Below are 21,729 nucleotides of genomic sequence, written 5' to 3'. Positions count from 1 at the left end.
CAGTGTTTAATAGTTAAAATAATATTGTAATTATATAAATAGGTTTAGATAGGTATTAAGCTAAATTGTGTATATAGTAGAATATAAAATACAGGTAGTAGATAGGTTGTTTATTTTTATTTAGTAATTAAAACGATTATTATGTGCATATTTTATTTTAAAACGTTTTATTTTTGTATTAAAAATTTAGATTTGATTATTTTTTACTTTTTAGTGAGTTCCTTATTTATTTTTTCGGTCGGTTCATTCCTTTTGTTAAAACATTTTATTTTTCTCATTTTAATGTTAGAGATTTACTCAATAAATTAGACAGTTATTTTATTAAGTATTACAATGGATAGGAAAAGTAAAAGTGCGGCCCGTATAAGGAGAAATAACAATAAAGAAACAACGATTGAAAATAAGGAACGCTTCAGGCCCCGAGGTCCGCTACTTAGTGTTGGTGCTTTGACAAATGTTCCAACCAATCTAGAAAAACAAATTGCTGCCCCCGTTGGGAATCGAACTCGTGACCTGCTCGTGTGAGCTTAACGTTCTAACCGGTATACCATAAAAAGAGTTGCCTGTACTACTTCTACAATTTCTCATATGTTATAGTTAGTATTTTAATGGCAAACTGAATAATTTTTACACTGAACTACTTCTGATTTTTCATCTCATCAGTTCAGCAATAACATTGTAGACAATATCTGATTATTTTAGATAAAAAAATATGTGAAAACTTTATACGCGCCTTTGAGATTTGAGGGTTTCCCTTGATTTCCCCCTTCCCCCATAAGATCCTAACTTGATTCCAATTGGACCACCTTGGAGGCACACCTTTTCTATTAAAAGAAGAATTTTAAAAATCGGTTCATAACAGAGGGAGAAATCGGCGAACATACATTAAAAAAATTTACAGCCGAACATAAAACGTCCTCCTTTTTTAAAGTCAGTTAAAAAATCTCTGACAATTTTATGTAACGTCAATATTGCATTGGCAACGATTAATTTTCGCACTTCTCCGGAACCTCCAAACCGTGTACCAGCCAAGCATGCTACATCAGACCGCCAGATAAGTACCTTAGGTATGACATAATTTACCACTGAAGCTAGAACAGACTATAGTTCACGGATATTAAAAAATCACTTTTGTGATAAAATAAATAAATAAAAGCACAATTCGCACAGAAAAAAATTATTCCGCTTAGTTGTAGATGTGGTTGGTTTTGCTGGACTAACCCATAACCTTTTATAATTGGAATTATCGTAGTAGATTCACTTTTCGTCGCCAGTCATAATAAGCGACAGAAAACTCTTCTTTTTTGACTGGCAAAAAATGAAATCACGATATTGAAACAGTTCGAAATGACATTTCAATTCAGTTCGTGTAGTAGTCATTATTGCCTTCTTTTGGATCTAGCTGATTGTTATTTGAATATTGTAGCTACGTTTTCGTTCAATAAGTCTTGTAGTTCATAATTTTCGAAATTGGATGATCCCCTAGACGGTTTTTTTCCAATGAATTCAAAATCGCCACATTTAAATCACTGAAACTAAAACCGACAATTGAGATAAAATTGTGTAAAAGTGTTTGTGACAATCTAAAAAAATGTAATTTTAAGTTTTCCATGATAATACACATATATTCAGGGGTTCCGCAAAGTAGTATAATGGGTCCAGTACAATATCTTCTGAACACAGCTGATCGACCTACAACAAAAATAACGACTGTGGCAACATACGCATACATATCCCTCTCATGAAGATGCAACCATAATATCAATGAATCTAGAAACACACCTAAATCAAATACAAATGTGGACGAATAGATGACGTATAAAAAATCAACGCCAACGAAATAAAATCCAATCACGTTAAGTTTTATGCTCCGTAGAAGTACATCTCCACCATTCTATATCAATAATTGCCAACTACCGCAGGGAGAGAATGCTAATTATCTTGGTAGGCATCTAGATCGACGTCTACCTTGGAAAAAAACAGATACTCACCAAACGGAAACAACTTGGAACTCTACCAAATGTATTAGCTTATTGGGCGCAAATCCAAGTTATCATTAGATGACAATATATTATTGTGCAAATCTATACTCGAGCCTATTCGGTCATATGGAATCCAACTATGAGGAACCGCTAGCAAGTCTAATATCTCCATCATACAACGGTTCCAAAATAAAGTGCTGCGTGCCATTGTCGATGCTTCGTACTATGCTTCAAATGAAGTGATACAACGCGATATTCCTCTAGAACCAATAACGAGTATAATTCAATGTGTTTGTGTGAAGTACTTTGAAAGTATGTCAGTGCAGCCCAATGTACTCGCTAATCAGTTAAATATGCCAAGTGACAGTAATGTACGTAGACTAAAACATTTAACATTATCCGATCTGATTACTGGACATATATAAACTTTAAAATAAGCTTTAAAATAAGACTAATTAATTAAAATAGTATTTTATACTATACAGGAGACCATTTAATGAAGGGATTTTCTATATGCCATGTATATATAACATAAACATAACAAATACTTATTTCCCCTCTGGGCATTTTGTGAAACTACTAAGAGTAATAATAAAAAAAATAATTATACACTGAATATTATTTTAGTTAGTTATTTTATATAAAGAAACTAGCGACCCGCCCCGGCTTCGCACGGGTGCAATGCTGATACTAAATTAAATACACTACAGAAAAAATATGAACGTTGTATAGCGGCCCGCTCCGACTTTGCACGGGCATAAAATATATATGCCTATGTCACTCAATGAAAACATGATTAAAATCGATCCAGTATTTTTGGTTCATTCATTACTGCCCTTGGCCTGCACGCATTAAATTTGGAGTAAAACAATTCCTCTTTACCTATACTTACTATGAAGATTTCCTGCTATCTTTGGAATATCTAAATTCATACAATTTTTATTACATTACACATTTTTAAACGCAAATTTTAAATATGTAATATCTCCGAAAATATTTGTTTAATTTACATGCTGTAAGGAACCATATTGATCTATATTAATTGCACACTGTATTTAAGGTACTTAATTCGATAAGGATTAATGCCGTATTGCTTAAAATAGCTTCGTAAATAAGCCATTTTCTCACGTAAAAAGTAAACAATAAAAATGGTTAATGTGGGTTATCCCTAAAAGATAAACATATACCATACCGGACTTTTTTGTAGACCTTTTTATGGTGTACAATACTGTAGTACATTAATTTGATCTAACTCGTAGGGTTAGGCAGCGTTTTTGCTAATTGCTAAATAAGCCTAAAAAAATTGGTTAATTTACGACATCACTTTAGAAACCTCTAAAATTAGCAATGTTGCCTTAGTATATTATGCATGTATTATACATATAAACCTTCCTCTTGAATCACTCTATCTATTGAAAAAAACCGCATCAAAATCCGTTGCGTAGTTTTAAAGATTTAAGCGCACATAGGGATATAGGGACAGAAAAGGCGACTTTGTTTTATACTATGTGGTGATATCAAATCAATCGAATTTAACATTTATTTACAATAATATGTCACATTTTAAATGATTATGATATGATATTATGATATTATGATATATAATGATATCCCTGATCAAAATCAACACTTAAAACATTGAATCAAATTACCTTGAAAGAGATAAAATAGGTAACAGTTTTATTGTAAAAATATTATTATTTTACAGTAGTATATTCCCATAATTATTATTATTCAAAGAAAGCAAATATCGATAAATAATTTTGATGAATTTCGATTTCAAAACGTCTTAATGCTTGAATGGTGAACATTATTGCTTTAAATGACCGCTGCATGATAGATAGATCAAAATGTTAAGTTTCTTTTCTGAAAAAGTTAATTGAATATCAGTAAAAGTAGCGATGGTTTCATGTTTTATTTATAAACCGTCGAATAGCACGAAAGAGAACGTACATCACTGTAATATATAAGTAGGAAATTATATAATTTATTATCATATTCTAATAGATAAATAAAATAATATAGCTTTTCAGATTTGCGTTTTTGTTTTGATCTGTTCATATACAGAGGATAAACTAAATAATACGAACATTAAGCAATAACTGCTTCCGCGTAAATAATACACAGCTCAGTTTGTCAAATGTCAAGTTTTGTATATTATATTACAGTTCTGTGATGGTTAGAACAAGCGATCGATGGAATGAGTGAAAACAACTGAATTTTTTAACCTTTCACGAGCGACAGTATCCACGAAAATGACAACATATAATGCTTCCAAAGTTATTTTGTATATACGTCATCTAAATTGGTGACATCAAATCGTCGCAATATCAACTCTAAGTATCAACCGTATCAACTTTGTGTTTTAGTTCAGTTTGGCTTTGACAAACAACAAAATTCTAATCTTAATAAAATAGTTAAACAAAAGTATTATTATCAAATATAATTTATTTTAACATTACAGTAAATCAAATAAAAATACAAGAACTTAAAACTACAATCAACTATACAGTTATAATAGTTTGTAAATTAATGTTATGTTTGATTATATTTACATTGAACTCTTTTACAGTTTTGTTTTTTTTGCCTTCTATAGGAAATATAAAAGATAAAGATATATTATACGTTAGATATTATTTGTTATCATTTCCTATAGAGAATATCTTAGCTCTTTTGAATCAAGTTCACCACAATTGTGACTTCCTCTTTTCCATATCACCTATGCATTCGAGTACTGGAGCTTTTGTAGTTGTATCACCTGGAGGCCTAATCCACCTAATTATATCCAATTTTTGTATTTCCAAGTAATATATTTTACTTTCATTAGAGAGCATATATTTGCCTTTTACGCTTAGTTCTTGTGTCCTTCAGTAAGGCCTTTCTTTGTAAAGATATTTTCATGTCATTTCACATTTGTTTGTACTGTTGACACCTGCATACACTTATTTTTTGATAAAACTAGATTTAATCAGTGTATTCTCCTTAATGTATTGGCCATATCTAAAAAACAGTTACTATGCTTGCTCTCCTGACACACTTTAACCAAATATTCATGTATATTCCGAACAATTACACACATATCTGTGCACATAAATCTTTTACACTGTAAAATATTTCCTCCAGTTATCATATATTCATTATTTACTCCCCTTTACTTGTTTCCATTCTCATCACCCTGTCTTAGAAATTGGCAACATTCAATCATATCATATTCAGAGTGTCTCATTCAAGTGAGTAAGTAAGTTGTTAATTTTCAATCTATTTAACATTTGTTCACAATTCCATGATTTGTCCATTTCTTCTTCAATGTGTCTTATCGAGTTCATCCAAACCGAAAGTGTTATTTTTTCCAGCACAATATATATGCAATGAATTATTTACCTTTTGCCATCAACTTTTGTTGTCATAACACTATTTTTATTAACATTTTGCCATGAGCGACCGTTAGGCATATTGGTTCTATTTTGAAATATCCTCTAAATACATAAATTGAAACAATAAGTTATCCTTCATTTTATTATATGCTTTAAAAATATTATTCTTTTAAAAGCAATATCCGGAAGAACCATATAACTTCTTCCATACCTTTCAGACTAACAGTCCTTTGAAATAATTGTATTAAATTATATTTGTATTAAAAAACTACTCACTGTTTTTATACATTTCATATATTTAATCTCCAAAAGAGCTAACATAAAGCTGATCTTGATTTGTCACCCGCTTCGCGTGAGGACGGTTATTTTTGCGATAAATTCAAGATTATATTTTTAATTTTTTGAGATATTTCAGTGATCATGTCCATACTAATATTCAGTGCAGCTGCACGTTAAAAATAGTTTGAATAAAAATCTTAACGAATTAATATTTAACAGTAAAAGTGATTCTCTATAACGAATTTTACTGGCAAGAGAGTAAAAATTCCCTCGTTGCTGTTAAAAGATTAGAAACGCAATCTGTTCAGTCTGGCTTTGGAATTTTCAGGCTAAAAATAAGCAGTGAATTGAAATTTATCAAAACAAGCAAAGTATTAAAGTAACGTTCAATCACTATAGTTTTGAAGAATTTTGCATACGTTTGACAACCGGACGACTTTGACAAATTAGTTCGGTTACACGTTCGAACATAGACAGCATTGTGTCTCCTTTTAACTATATTAAAATAAGAAGGAAAATATTTTCTGATACTAAAACGAATTTATAAATAGCGGCAGGCAATGCACTAAATATCTTGATGATGTATGTATAAAAAAATTTATATATGACATGGTAAAGAAATGGAAAATTTAATAGTTAATAATTCAAATGTTCTTCAATTATATAATACAATTAATGGTGTTTGTTAAAGCCTCCCTAAAAGCTTTGTAATTACTCATCAAGTAATTCGTCACAAAATATTTTAACAAAACAAACGTTGTCTTTTACCAATCCAACAACCTGTTTAACAAGTAATGACGGCTTAGATGGCAATATTATGAAAATATATTCTTGAAGCCAGCGATTATTATTTGTGCCCTAAATTATAATCCAAAAAGAGTAGCACTAAAGTATTGCATTGCAGATGCAGTATTGTCCATCTATAGATGCTACTTTTTCCCGTCTATTTTGTAATTTCACGTCATGCAGAAGAATTAGATTATCCTGCTGATTTTCGCCCGGTGCTCAACTCAAACGCATCAATCTTAGTCGTTAAAAATCTTGGATATTGCCGTCCGTGTTGGCTCCTATATCTAAATGATATAATATGGTACAAAATATCCAAACCTTAGAATCATGGCCATGTTCTTCAAGCTCTTGGAAATAGTTTTTTGTGTTACACTCGAAAATTCCTGCGTCTTACAAAGATCATCCTCAAGCAGTGGCTTCAAATCCTCGTCTTTACAATTTTTTGACCGTCCAAAATGCTCTTTATCTTCGGTGTCAAAATCGCCACTTTTAAAACGTCAAAACCAATATTCCATGTTGAAATCGATCGAGCATGGTTTCCATAAGGTTCACACAGTATACGATGACCTTCAACCTCCTTTTTCTTCAAATTCTAAAGTAAATCTTCCCGTAAATTCAACCCGCTCGTTACAAATTCCGACATTTTCATCCCACTCAAAAAAAGTTTTATTCACAACATGAAATTGGTCACAAATGTACCCGATGCTCTCGCATCAAAAGAAGTAAATACTTTAAATTCCATATTTCGAATGCAGTAGTAAAATTTATTTAACAGGTAAGTTGAAAAGTCCCCGGCCTGACACATAAATGGCGCTACTAGAATTAAAACCATATGTTATTTAATTAGCCCTAACCCTCATAAGATGCGTGTATAAATTTGACAGCTATCGGATCATTAGTTTGTGAATTATAGCATTTTGAGTGAAGCAACTTTTGTTACTGTTAACAATATGGATAAACGGAATTTCGCGTGCTGATAAAATATTGCTTTTTGAAGGGAAAAAATACAGCTGAAAACCTGATTTGATGCTGAGTTTCCGGATACTGTCCCAGTAAAATCTACTACCAAGGATTGGTATGGTAAGTTTAGACATGGTGAAATGAGCACCGAAGTCGGTGACCGCCCAAAAGAGGTTTTTACCGACGAAAACATTGAAAAATTTCACAAAATGATTTTGAATGACCGTAAATTAAAACTGAATGAAATAGCAGACACTCTAAAGATATCAACAGAACATATATATAATATAATTCACGAATATTTGGGTATAAGAAAGTTCTGTGCAAAGTAGGTGCCGCACGAGCTCATTTTTGACCAAAAATAACGACGAGTTGATGATTCGGAGCAGTGTTTGAAGATGATCAAGCGTAAAAAACCCGAGTTTTTGCATGGATATGTGACAATTAATGAAACATGGCTCCATCCTTTCACTCTGAAGTTCAATCGACAGTAATCCTAGTGGACTGCATACGATAAACCCGCTCCAATGCGTGGTAAAGCGCAACAGTCTACTCGCAAAGTTATGGCGTCTATATTTTGGGATGAGCATGGAATAATTTTCATTGACTACCTTGAGAAAGGAAGGACAACCAACAGCGACTATTACATAGGGTTATTGGACCGTTTGAAGGACAAAATCGCCGAAAAACGGTACTATTTGAAGAAAAAAAGTGCTGCTTCAAATAGACAATGCACCGTGTCACAAGTCAATAAAAACAATGGCAAAAATCCATGGATTGGCCTCCTCATCCACGTATTCTCCAGATCTGGTCCCCAGCGACTATTTCCTGTTCTCAGATCTCAAAAGAATGCTCGCTGGGAAGAAATGTTCGTCGAATGAAGTGGTGATCGCCGAAACTGAGGCCTATTTTGAAGCAAAGGACAAATCGTACTACAAAAATGGTATCGAAAAGTTGGAGGATCGCTATAATCAGTATATCAGCCTTGAAGGGAATTATGTTGAATAAAAAAAACTAATTTTACCAAAAAAAAGTGTTTTACTATGGTAGACCGGGAACTTTTCAATTGACCTATTATGTCACGCACACCCAATCAGTACATTAGTTAAATATTAAATTTATCTTTATTGTCATTTGGAAATGAACGATTTTATTCCTATTTTACATCTAGATTTTACAATCAACTTTTATCCTGTGCTTTGCGAATAATATATTTGTCCAAAAAAAAACTTGAATGAAGGAAAACATGAAATAAACATTTTATTTTCAGTCTAACACGCCACAATTACTAGCGGTATGAAGTCCGATAAATTAATTATTAAAATCGCATAACAGATGTTTTCAAATGAAAAAAAATCTATATTACGAAGCTCAATTCCCTTCAATGCTCGCTTGACCGCTCAAGAAAAACATCGCGGATGATCTAAAATGAACAACTCTCTCTTTCGGTCGCGCGCTTGCAGCTAACTGTACGTGATATCGTCCGAGTGGGAAACTGAGAACATGGAGAAAATACAAATGATATCGATGATCGCTTTTTTTTTTCTTTACCCTAATTGCATTTGATTTTTTTAACTGATGTAATGAATAATACATAATATAATGATTAATGTGACTTGAATTTTAGTTCCCTGTATAGTATATACTAGAATAATTATTTCCTTAAATTGTTATATATATATATATATATATATATATATATATATATATATATATATATATATGTATATATATATATATATATATATATATATATATATATATATATATATACAGAACTTTCTCATACTCAAATATTCGTGAATGATATTATATAAATGTTCTGTTGATATCTTTAGAGTGTCTGCTATTTCATTCAGTTTTAAATTACCGTCATTCAAAATCATTTTGTGGAATTTTTAAAAGTTTTCGTCGGTAAAAACCTCTTTTGGGCGGTCCACTACGGTCACCGACTTCGGTGCTCATTTCACCACATCTAAACTTAGCATATCAATCCTTGGTGGTAGATTTTACTGGGACAGTATCCGGAAACTCGGCATCAAATCAAATTTTTACCTCAACTGTATTTTTTCCCTTCAAAAAGCAATATTTTATCAGCACGCGAAATTCCGTTTATCCATATTGTTCACAGTAACAAAAGTTGCTTCACTCGAAATGCTATAATTCACAAACTAGTGATCCGATAGCTGTCAAATTTATACACGCATCTTATGAGGGTTAGGGCTAATTAAATAACATATGGTTTTAATTCTAGTAGCGCCATTTATGTGTCAGGCCGAGGACTTTTCAACTTAACTGTTAAATAAATATTACTACTGCATTCGAAATATGGAATTTAAAGTATTTGCTTCTTTTGATGTGAGAGCATCGGGTACATTTGTAACCAATTTCATGTTGTGAATAAAACTTTTGTTGAGTGGGATGAAAATGTTTGAATTTGTAACGAGCGGGTTGAATTTACTGGAAGATTTACTTTAGAATTTGAAGAAAAGGAGGTTGAAGGTCATCGTATACTGTGTGAACCTTATGGAAACCATGCTCCATCGATTTCAACATGGAAGTGGCGATTTCGACACCGAAGATAAAGAGCATTTTGGACGGTCAAAAAATTGTAAAGACGAGGATTTGAAGCCACTGCTTGAAGATGATATTTGTAAAACGCAGGAATTTTCGAGTGTAACACAAGAAACTATTTCCAAGAGCTTGAAGAACATGGCCATGATTCAAAAGGTTGGATATTTTGTACCATATTATATCATTTAGATATAGGAGCCAACACGGACGGCAATATCCAAGATTTTTAACGACTAAGATTGATGCGTTTGAGTTGAGCACCGGGCGAGAATCAGCAGGATAATCTAATTCTTCTGCATGACATGAAATTACAAAATAGACGGGAAAAAGCAGCATCTATAGATGGACAATACTGCATCTGCAATGCAATGCTTTTTTTTCTTTACCCTAATTCCATTTGATTTTTTTAACTGATGTAATGAATAATACATAATATAATGATTAATGTGACTTGAATTTTAGTTCCCTGTATAGAATATACTAGAACAATTATTTCCTTAAATTGTTATATGTATAAAATATTACAAGTAATATAGTTTTGTTTCTCTACTATAGTTTTATCCATGTTACGATAGCTAAATGAAAAGTATCTAATTTTGTATTATTATACAAAATTGTATAATTATTATTATGTCAATTACCATTAACCTTTCTGGGCTAAATTAGATGGCTCGGTGAATGGAGGTAAAACGAAATGAAACGGTGGTGTTTGCATTATGTGACCCTTATTTATTGAAGTAATATAAAAATGTGGAAAATACAAAGTAGATAAAACGGATGGCAGCCGTGTTACCTGGCGACGAGCCTTGGGCAGTCGATGGGGGCACGTCTAAACCAAACGATGGTCGGATACTGAATGAATGGAAATACCCTTTAATAACATCCCAGATAAACGTCTCGGGGTTGCCAGCTATTCGTGATCGGGTTCTAGTTGGCGCTGCTGGCACCTCGCCCGTGTTCAACATCTGGGATTATATTTCTGGGTATTTTGTAGACTGTTATTCCACTATGGAAAATTCGACATGCCTCAAGGTCGCTATACCTTCTTAAAATTAATTTCAATTTTTTTTTAAATTTGAAGGTTTATTGTAAAAATGGGTGCATTATATTTTATTCAAAGTGTTGTCCGTAGATAGCCGCTACTTTTTCCTATCTTTCAAATTTACGGGTTCCGTTTCGAAAAGACGATGTATCCTTTATCATTTTTGATATATTTTTAAGAAGGGAAGCACTGCTCGGACAAGTCACGATTAATATGTCGGAATAAGTAATAACTAGAAGAGGCAAGGTCTGGAGAATACGGCGGGTGGGATAGCATTTCCCATTTTAATATTCCCAAGTATGTTTTCAGCGGTTTGGCAACATGTGGTCGGGCGTTGTCATGCTGAAGAACGACATGACACAAATCTTGATCTTGATCATCAAATGTCTGGTCTGTCAAGAACGCTGTTTCTCTTCAGTGTCAAAATCACCACATGCATGAAGCATGGTTGCCATAAGCCTCACACATCATTCGTTGATGTTCAGCAATATGTTTCTTAAAATGGAAATAAGAAGTAAAACTTCCCGCTAATGCGATTTACTCGGTACAAATTCAGACACTTTCGTTACACTGAAGAATTATTTCGTTCACTCATCGATAAAATGACACATACTGAAAATTGAAGCCTGTCAGGGGGGCTTCAGCCTGTCAATTGAATTGTACCCGATTGGCTTTAATATAAAGCAGCAGCGTCTGTTATAAATCCTTTAAAATTAACTTATTGGCCTAATAGTATTTTGCACTAACAAGACATAAACTTTTTTATTTTTTTTACTTAAGTATTGTTAGTTACTTATTATACGTTTTTTTCAATATATTGTTTTATTATTTTATTAGCATACAGCTAATTTATATATTTAACAAATAAAACAATTTTCTTATAATATTTATAAATATGAAAACGTTTTTAGGAATTTATTACGAAACGTATAAATATGTTTCGGGATATTTGACAACATATATATCCGATAAAATAAATTCACGCGAGATTTTGAGATTATCATGAACAAAAATTAACAACAATATCATCATATCAAGAAACAAATATTATTAAAAACATTTACAGTATTCGAAATAAATAGGCTAAACTTTATTTACAATGTTTACAACTAAAAATAAATCAAAATATCAGTGATGAAATGAAAATACTTGAAAATAATTTGATAACAAACAAATTAATGATAGAATATTATATAGTTACGTATGAATTTTTAGAAAGAATAATACACCTGATGTTGATACAAAATGACTAGTGTATCAAGATCACGTTATGGAAAGATATCTCCTCTATAATTTTAACTACAATTTATGTCAATTTCCTGAAAATCATTTTGTTACATATATATAAAACTGTACTAATACAGTTTTGTTTTTCTAGCCTTGATAAGGAATAATATCTAAAGTCTAATATATCTTTATCTTTTATATTTTCTGTAGAAAATATGATAGCTTGAATCTTTCGAAAGAAGTAATCATCACAATTATGACTTCGTCCTAATAAAACCGAACGGTGGGTACTTTCGCGCACATTATCTTGATGGAAGATGATTTTTTCTTCATTAAATTTTAAGTAAGCCTTCATTCTACCGACTGGGGACTGGGAAGTTGAAATTTCGACAAGCTTATTGGCCATCTTCTATAATACATTAACTGTAACATCAAGAACTTTTTATAAAAATATTACGTTTAAAAATAATATTAATTATAAGGAAAAAACAATATGTAGTGAAGTATACAAAATTTACTTTGTATATAAATATACACACAAATATATTGATACAATCTTATAAATATCTCACCTATGACAAGAAAATCTTGACCCCTAATTTTATTGTTCTTTCAATATAATCCTGCCATATTTCAAAATTTCCTTAAACTTTTACTTTCACGGGCTCAATTTTATATAAAATATAATGAACTTACTATAGAATTGAGTGAAGTTGTCAAAATTAAAATAAATATTGTTGTTCGATGGTCTCGCAATATTCAAAACTAAATGCCTTATCCACTATTGCCTACTATGTAGAACTAAAATATCAATATATAATAAGTGCCCCATATAACTTGACCCTATTAGCCTTATTTATGAAATTAAAAATTAATTAGTAAACTCGGGTAATATAACTTTATACGTAAAAAAACGTTTATACCTAAAATATAAACAAGCTAGTGATACTGAAGAAACCATTATTTTACCTCTGGCTTACGACAGTTACTTACTTATCAAAAAACCCTTGTATATAAAAATGGAATAAACGGTTGAGACTATTTTATATTCTACTATTACTATTACGAGTACTTTTATCGAATTCTTGTTGTTTCTTTACTAGAATTTTAATTTGTTAAATGTTTATACGTTGTTAAATGATGTGATGTTTTCTTCCGAAGTCTGATCTTTCTTATGTAGGCCTAGACTATCTTGGGCTGACGTATTAAGATTGGTAGATAATTTTGTTTAAGCTCAAAAACTTTTACAATATTGATATTATTGTCACATTTGTTTTCATATACTTTTATTGTTTTCGTATTTATCCATTTTCATCATTTTTCACATCTTTCTATTCAGTATTCTTGACTTATTATTGACTTATTATTACGTTCCTAGCGAAAATCCCCTATTTTATTATATGTACTTATACGATGATATATTAAAACTTCCACTAATAATATCTATTAGTGAAATTTAGTATACCATAGACAGTAAGCAGAGGAATAAAAAGGTCTGTAAAAAAATTAAAAAGATGATATAAAAAGTAATAAATGTCTCTTTTTATATCACTAATTGATAACTTGTAAAATTATAAAATTATTACGTGTACGTATTCTATATAACATTACGTATTTGTTTCAGACAAAGTTTAACCATGACAAGCGACAACCCACAATTAACGAAGATGTCAGGATATTTGGAGAAGAAAGGAAGAAAGGTAAAACACCTTCATACTGAGTATTTAAGTTAAAAAATGCCAGAAAGGATATTTAAAAAAGTGAAAATATGTATTTAGCTCGAATTAATCGTAAAAATTGTATACGCTGATGATATAACTGAATGTTGGGTCTGATAATTTTAAAATAAATTGATTTTACGAACAAATAAGATAGGAAATAAGATATCTTCTCGGAAATCCTCATTCAATGCCTTCAGAAAACATTTGCAGGTCCGGAATTGCTTCTAGAAAAAGTAAACAATTTCTTACCACCTAAATCAACTGAACAAAACCCAAAAAAAATGAATTTTACAATTAAGAATTAATTGATTAATAAACAGGGAAATGATTTATTCAATAATCGAAATGTTATATACTATGAGAAGTGTATTTAGACGATAAATCTAGAAGATCTTTTGGTTGTTTATGCATGTTTTACTTTAATTAAAATACAAATTATCAAACAAGCTAAAACAATACAACCATCAGTGCAAAATGTTTGCCTTTCATCTGTTGTGATGCTTTCTAGCAACCAATACATTTTGTAACTAGAGTGAAAGCATGTGGCGAATAGAACTCTTCAACAACTTATCATATCTTCTTTCCAAATTGTTAGTCAGGATGCTGATGTAAAATACTCCAATTTCTGCAGTCCTACACCCGATCCAATCTGGTTCTTACAGACATTACAGTAGGTAAACGTTTGCTGTAACAATCATTGTTGCGTTGAATGCAATCCAAATAATGTCCCAAAAACTTGGCTTGATGCCGAATTTCCGGATACTAACATAGGAGAATCAACCATTAAGGATGCTAAGTTTAGACGTGGTGAAATGAGCACCGAAGATGGTGAACGCAGTGGACGCCAAAAAGAGGAAAATATTTAAAATATCCACAAAATGATTTTGAATGACCGTAAATTGAAACTGAATGCAATATTACACACTCTAAAGATATCAACTGAACGTTTACATCTCATCATTCACGAATATTTGGATATAAGAAAGCTTTGTGCAAAGTGGGTGTCGTGCGAGCTCACCTTTGGCCAAAAACAACGACGAATTGATGATTCGGAGCAGTGTTTGAAGATGATCAAGCGTAATAAACCCGAGTTTTTGCGTCGATATGTGACAATGGATGAAACATAGCTCCATCATTTCACTCCGAAGTCTAATCGACAGTCATCCGAGTGGACTGTATACGATGAACCCGCTCCAAAGCGTGGGAAAACGCATTAGTTGGCTGGCAAGTTTATGGCGTCTATATTTTTGGATGCGCATAGAATAATTTTCATTGACTACCTTAAAAGGAAGGATCATCAACAGCGACTATTACATAAAGTTATTCGACCGTTTGAAGGAAAATGAAATCGCCGAAAAAAGGCCGCTTTTAAAGAAAAAGAAAGTACTGCTTCACCAAGGCAATGCACCGTGTCAAAAACCCATAAATTGGGCTTCGGATTGCTTTGTCATCCACCGTATTCTCCAGATCTGATCCCCAGCGACTATTCCCTCAAAAGGGTCACAAAAGAATGCCCGCTGGGAAGAAATGTTCGTCGAATGACGAGGTGATCGACGAAACTGAGGCTTGTTTTGAAGCAAAGGATAAATCGTACTACAAAAATGGTATCGAAAAGTGGGAGGGAATTATGTTGAATAAAAAAATAATTTTAACACAAAAATGTGTTTTACTATGGTAGGTAGGGGACATTTCAATTGACCTGTTGTATTTTAAAGCCTATACTACTAAGTACAACATACCTCAGCGTCAGATATTTAAAATATCAGTTAAAAATTACATTTTTACAAAATAACTCAATTACAAATACCTATGTAAGACATGGGTTGAAAAGTCGTAACACATAGATGGCACTAATTTTACTATATTCACTACTTTTTCAATTAGTACTAACTTTCAAAAGAAAACTGTTAAAATTTCATGATATTCTACTTATAAGTTTGTAAGTTATTGTGCTAAGTGTGACACTACTTTTATTATATTCCAAAAATGGATCAAAAACAATTTCGTGTTTTCATTTTACACTGCTTCTTGATGGAAAAAAAATACCGTTCAAGTGAAACAATGGCTAGAAAGGTGTTATAAGAACTCCACTCCATCTGAAGCAACAATAAAACGTTGGTTTGCTGACTTCAAACGTGGTCGTAGAAACACCGATGATACAGAATGCAGTGGACGTCCAAATGAAGTGGTGACACCAGGAAACAAAACAGAAAAAATCTACAAAAACGTTTTTAATGATCGAAAAGTGAAGTGGCGTGAGTTAGCAAACATCGTAAAGATATAAAAAGAACGTGCTGGTTTTATATTGCATCAGCATTTGACTATGAGGAAGCTCTGTTCAAGGTGGGTGCTACATTTGCTCACTGTTGACTAAAAACAAAAACGTATTGGTGGTTCTGAGCAGTGTTTGGCCATGTTTAAACATAACAAACCGGATTTTTTGCGTCGATATGTAACAATGGATGAACCATGGATCCATCACTTTACTACGGAATCAAAACGATCGTCATCAGGGTGGACAGCAACTGGTGACAGACCTATTTTGATGCAAAAGATATGTAGTTTTATAAAAGTAGTACTGAAATGTTAGAGCGATGCTGGAATGATTGTTTGACCCTTAATGGAGATTATGTTAGTGAATAAAGCCAATTTTGAACAAAAGACGCATTTTCTTTCTTACAACCGGGACTATCAGTTCATATGTTATTTATAAGTGTTTGTATGCCAATTTCGAATTTTAATTACAAGTAATTTTAAACAGAAATACTGCCCAGCCCTATTAACATTACTATGAGCAAAAAGTTTTTTTTCAATTATAATTATATTTTATATTTTATCACAATTTATGTTAAAAAACGTATAGTGTTTCCTGTTAAATGAATGGTTATGGTAATGATGTTGTTATTTTGTTGCAGAAAATGATGTCTTGTTACAAGAAATATTGGTTCGTTCTGGAAGGACGTTTACTACTCTATTATAAGTCCAAGGATGAATATGATGCAATATCTCCTTGCAAAGGCTCAATATCACTGGGAGCTACATGCAACGTAAAACCATGCACGTCCAATATTGGTGTATTTCTAATCGAAAATAAAACGACAACAATTACTCTGGTAAGTATAAATATGAGACATAGTATGCACAAATAAGTTTTGTAACAGATGGCGCTAAGTTCCGCTACCATTTTGATTGCCTATAACTTTGTTTAAAGAAAAGATAAGTAAGTTTGGTTATCATAAAAAGTTTATTTGGTATTTACATTTTGCTGTTGTTATGATTGAAAAATTATATCGGCTAATTGGTGACCGCGATTCGCTATGCAACTTTCGGCTCTTTTTAAGGCATTTTTCACGACATCCTGAGCAACATCTGAAGCTGAATTTCTTCAATTTCGTGGTGAATATTATTTTCAAGATATTGAATCGTTTGGAGCTTATTAGCATAAATTTTGATTTTGACCCCATAAGAAAAACTCTGGTGCTGTTATATTCGGAGGTCTGGCTGGCCGTGGTATATCGCCACTGCGCGAAATCGTCGTCTATAATAATAGTAAAATTAATCTTCGTGGACAAACGCCATTCAATAAACGAACTGTCGAACGAGCTCTGTGTGCTCTGACCCCATCTTGCTGAAACCACATGTCTTCTAATCCTTGCTCTTCCATTTCAGACACAAGAAAATTTTACACAGCAACAGCTTGGTAATTGGACAAGGACCAATGATGTTTCCAGCATGAATACCACACCATACAGTTGTTTTTAGCGGATGCAATGATGTTTCATGAATTAATTGAGGATTCTGTGTTCCCCAAAACCGACTGTTGTATTTATTACAAATTTAGACGAAAAATATCCAATTTCATCAGACAGCCTTAGGATTACATTACTGTACTCAACTCGTTGATCAGGATCTGTGTGTAGCAATTTTTGGACTAATTGAATTGTACGGGAATATTTTCAAATTGTTTTTTAAAATTCGCCTTAAACTGCGTGCAGAAATATGTAACTGGGAACTACTTCTCCGAATTGATGTTTCTGGAGACTCTGCAACACTATTGTGCTCCAGAGCCAGATTTTCAGCCTTACGAGACGTCCGTTGTTTTCCAGAACGAGGCCTGTCTGCTGTCGTACCGTACTGTCGAAAATTCGCATATAAACGATAAATTGTGGTTTTACAAGGCACTGAACAATTAGGATATTTTTTACGCAATTTCCGCTTAGTGGCAATAATGGAACGATTATTTTCAATATATATTGTCACTATTTCTGCTCGTTCTTGTGGCATATATTTATCCATAATAAAATTTCTAATAGTTAAGTCGTTTCTAATAGTCCTAATAGTTAAAGCAAAACTGAGCTAAATGTCACATAACCAAGATGGATTTATCAAAATGGTAGCGGGACCTTTGCCCCATCTATTATAAGTTATGTACTACACAATAACAATAAAGATAGAAAAAAGGCGCAGATTCGACTGTTTCAAAATAATCTGTGCATAAAAATATATAACAATTTTCGCTTTTCCAATCTCTGAATTTACTTCAATTTATATCCTTGGAAAAATATAAATATTTGTACCTACGTCGTATTTACCTGTATTCTTTTGGAGATTCTAATGTTCTCGTCATGTCTTTCTTTCCGATAGGTTACGATAAAGATTCTCCGAATAAACATAAATTGTATATTTCAGTTCAATTATGTACATCGACGTCAATGAAAGTTTATCACTGTTTTCTTTTAAAATATATTTCTGAGCTAAAGCTGCATCCTTTCGAAAATATTACATTTTATTTGAATCTTCATATCCTGGAGCATAACATGTGTGTTGTATTGCTTCCACGTTAGTATGATTTAGTAATCTTATTTAGTGTTTTAAGGAGAAATCTTGGATAACTTCGCAAATCCATTTGATTTTCAGGTTATCGTCCAGTTGACATTGCTAATTAATGGAAGAATTTTGTTTTGACACCGTTGGATGACTAGTTGATTTGAATTTTTAGTGAAGCCCCATATTTGCACTCCATAGGTCCAAATTGGCTTTACGATTGTCTGATAATTTAATCTCATTGATTTAAGATCAAGTTGAGAATATCTTCCGACTAACCAGTATAGTTGTTTTATTTTGGTTCTAATGTGTTTTGCTTTTTGTCTAACATGATGTTAGTCTGAATGAAACATTTATTTTTCTGATGATCTCCATTAATGCTTTTCTTGAAGTTTTCTTTAATATTTTGCTAGTAATAAAATAATAACCAGAAGCCTTTTTGTGTTAATCCCATTTATTATTTCTTTCTTAACCCGGGTCAAAATAACAAATAGAATTTTCATCATTTCCTAACTAATAAGAGCATAGGGTAATAATTTAACGTCATGGTACGTAAATGGAATAATATTGTTATTATCTAGTCTGTTGTCTTTTATTTTAGTGTAATAACTCATTTAAAATAGTTAACCAAATTGTGTAGACCTATAGCAAAAGGGAATTAGAACTTTTTGCAGACCTGTATTATTTTAACTTCAATTACTAAGTGTATAAATTTTAGAGAGCGGAAAACAGAACCGCACAGCATCAATGGATGCACGCCATAATGTCAGCCTTAAATCAAGTAAACAACGGAAATCGTCTATACCACTTTCGGTATTCCGTCGGTGAACTATCGCTGCCACCACCGAAAGAAACAGAGGAAATCGAACCCGTCAACACAACCAGACAGAGTTCTGCCAACCCAAACGAGACAAAACTCATCGAGAAACTGAGAAGGCAAGGAGCTCAAGCTTGTGGTAGGTTTGAACACCACAAAGTCAAATATTTCTGTAATGAATCTTGTTATTTTTAGGTATAAATACTGCCCATTTTCCCAATAAGGTCCTGGCCAAACAAAGAATGTCCCTCTCTCACGAATCGTTGTCTCTGAAAAGCAAATATGGACGGAGCGATAGTCACGTCGGTTCTGAAAATCCTACGAATGTGGGTGAGGACTACGATAGACTGGATTTCAAATCGGATCAGATCAGAGTTAGCAGCGTTGGTAGTTGGGACTCGATGTCGGACGCCATATACGAAAAAGTGCACTCTGATGATTCGGTTTTTCTGAAAAGGTAATTTTTATTAAATATGCTCGATATATATCTGTTGAGAGATGAAAATAGTGTAAATCGCCGTTGCAATTTCTTTCTGAATGCCAAAAAGCACTTGCTAGATATGAAAATACAGAATCAAACGTATGGGGTGATGAGAAACATGAATGACATCTATCAACAAGAGTCTAATTCTCGAAATGCCTGGCAAGTGACGTTGCCAGTTCGTGTAAATTATAGTTATGTTTGAAGAATGTAATATAAAAGAAATAAATTATCTTAAATTTACAGAGTACTCTAAAATTTCACTTGAAATTCAATTTAAATGTTTTTTGTTCCACTTTCAGCTTCTATGATATAATAAATGTAATACGAAGAACCTTGTATAAAATAATTTTGAAAACAAAAAAGAGGAAATAAGACATGTAGGATAACAAATATAACTTATTTATCAATATGTAAACATTATAATAACAAACCAATGTTATACTTCTATGAGAATATGTGATAAATCATTTTCCATACTACTTATGAGGTAGCTCCAGGCCTACTCCCTTTACGTGGTGTCCAGTTTAGGTCTACCCCACAAGCACCAATTTATCTTTACAATCATAACAAGTGGGGCAAAAGTCCCGCTACCATTTTGATTGCGAACCATCTTGGTAATGTGACGTTTAGCTCAGTTTCGCTTTAACCATGGTATTGTCTAAACGTCCAAATTTTATTATGGATAAATACACGTCACAAGAACAAGCAGAAATAGTAAAAATATTTATTGAAAATAATCGTTCCATTATTACCACTCAGCGGAAATTGCTTCAAAAATATCCTAATCGTCCAGTGCTTCACAAAACCACAATTTATCGTTTAACGCAATCAGACCCAATCAGACAGATCTCGTTCTGAAAGACAACGGACGTCTCATAACGCTGAAAGTGGGTCTCTGGTGCTCGATAGTGTTGCAGAGTCTCCAGAAACATCTATTCAGATTGATTTAAAAATGTTCCGGTACAAAATTCAGTTAATCCAAAAATTGCTACCGGGAGATCCTGATCAACGAGTTGAGTACAGTAATATAATCCTAAGGCTGTCTGGTGAAATTGAAGATTTTTCGTCTAAATTGATAATGAGCGATGAAGCCCATTTTCTTCTCAATAACCACGTCAATAAACAGAACAGTCGATTTTGAAGAACACAAAATCCTCAATTAATTCACGAAACATCATTGCATCCAGTAATAACAAATGCATAGTGTAGTATTCATGCCGGAAACATCATTGGTCCCTATTTTTTTGAAAATTACCAAGGTGTTGCAGTTATTGTTACTGCTGAACGGTACCAAGACATAATTCGAAATTTTCTTGTGCCTGAACTGGAAGAGCAATGGTCGGCATGGCACGTGACGTTGCCAGTTCATGTAAATTATAATTATGTTTGAATAATATAATACAAAAGAAATAAATTATCAAAAATTCACAAATTACCTTAAAATTTCAATAAAAATTCAAGTTAAATGTTTTTGGTACAACTTTCATCTTCTATGATATAATAAATATAATCTATGAAGAACACTTTATAAACATATTTAATCATAAAATAATTTTGAGGGTAAAAATAGAAAATAAGACAATATGTAGGATAAAAAATATAATTTATTGATCAATATAAAAAACATTATAATAAAAATATAATTAGGTACTTATG

The 21,729-nt window shown here is 32.3% G+C and overlaps 1 protein-coding gene across 3 annotated transcripts in view; it reads left to right on the top strand.

The window, feature by feature from the left end:
* The window catches only part of LOC143202452 (uncharacterized), an 81,921-nt gene that overhangs the window by 48,178 nt on the left and 12,014 nt on the right, over positions 1 to 21,729 (top strand). For all 3 annotated transcript variants that reach the window (XR_013007169.1, XM_076414004.1, XM_076413996.1), the window contains exons 2-5: positions 13,852 to 13,927; positions 16,864 to 17,061; positions 19,491 to 19,728; positions 19,785 to 20,046. Coding sequence is in view for 2 of the 3 variants with exons in the window: in XM_076414004.1 (XP_076270119.1) it covers positions 13,865 to 13,927; positions 16,864 to 17,061; positions 19,491 to 19,728; positions 19,785 to 20,046 (761 nt within the window). In the remaining variant the exon portion in view is untranslated. The remainder of the gene's footprint in view (positions 1 to 13,851; positions 13,928 to 16,863; positions 17,062 to 19,490; positions 19,729 to 19,784; positions 20,047 to 21,729) is intronic.

The sequence above is a fragment of the Rhynchophorus ferrugineus genome, unplaced genomic scaffold (assembly GCF_030347505.1).
Source record: "Rhynchophorus ferrugineus isolate W39M unplaced genomic scaffold, kcgeb_rfMv2 rfM1, whole genome shotgun sequence".
Taxonomy (NCBI): domain Eukaryota; kingdom Metazoa; phylum Arthropoda; class Insecta; order Coleoptera; family Curculionidae; genus Rhynchophorus; species Rhynchophorus ferrugineus.
Note: the sequence above shows the minus strand (reverse complement) of the source record. Positions and strands in the feature narration are given on the sequence as shown.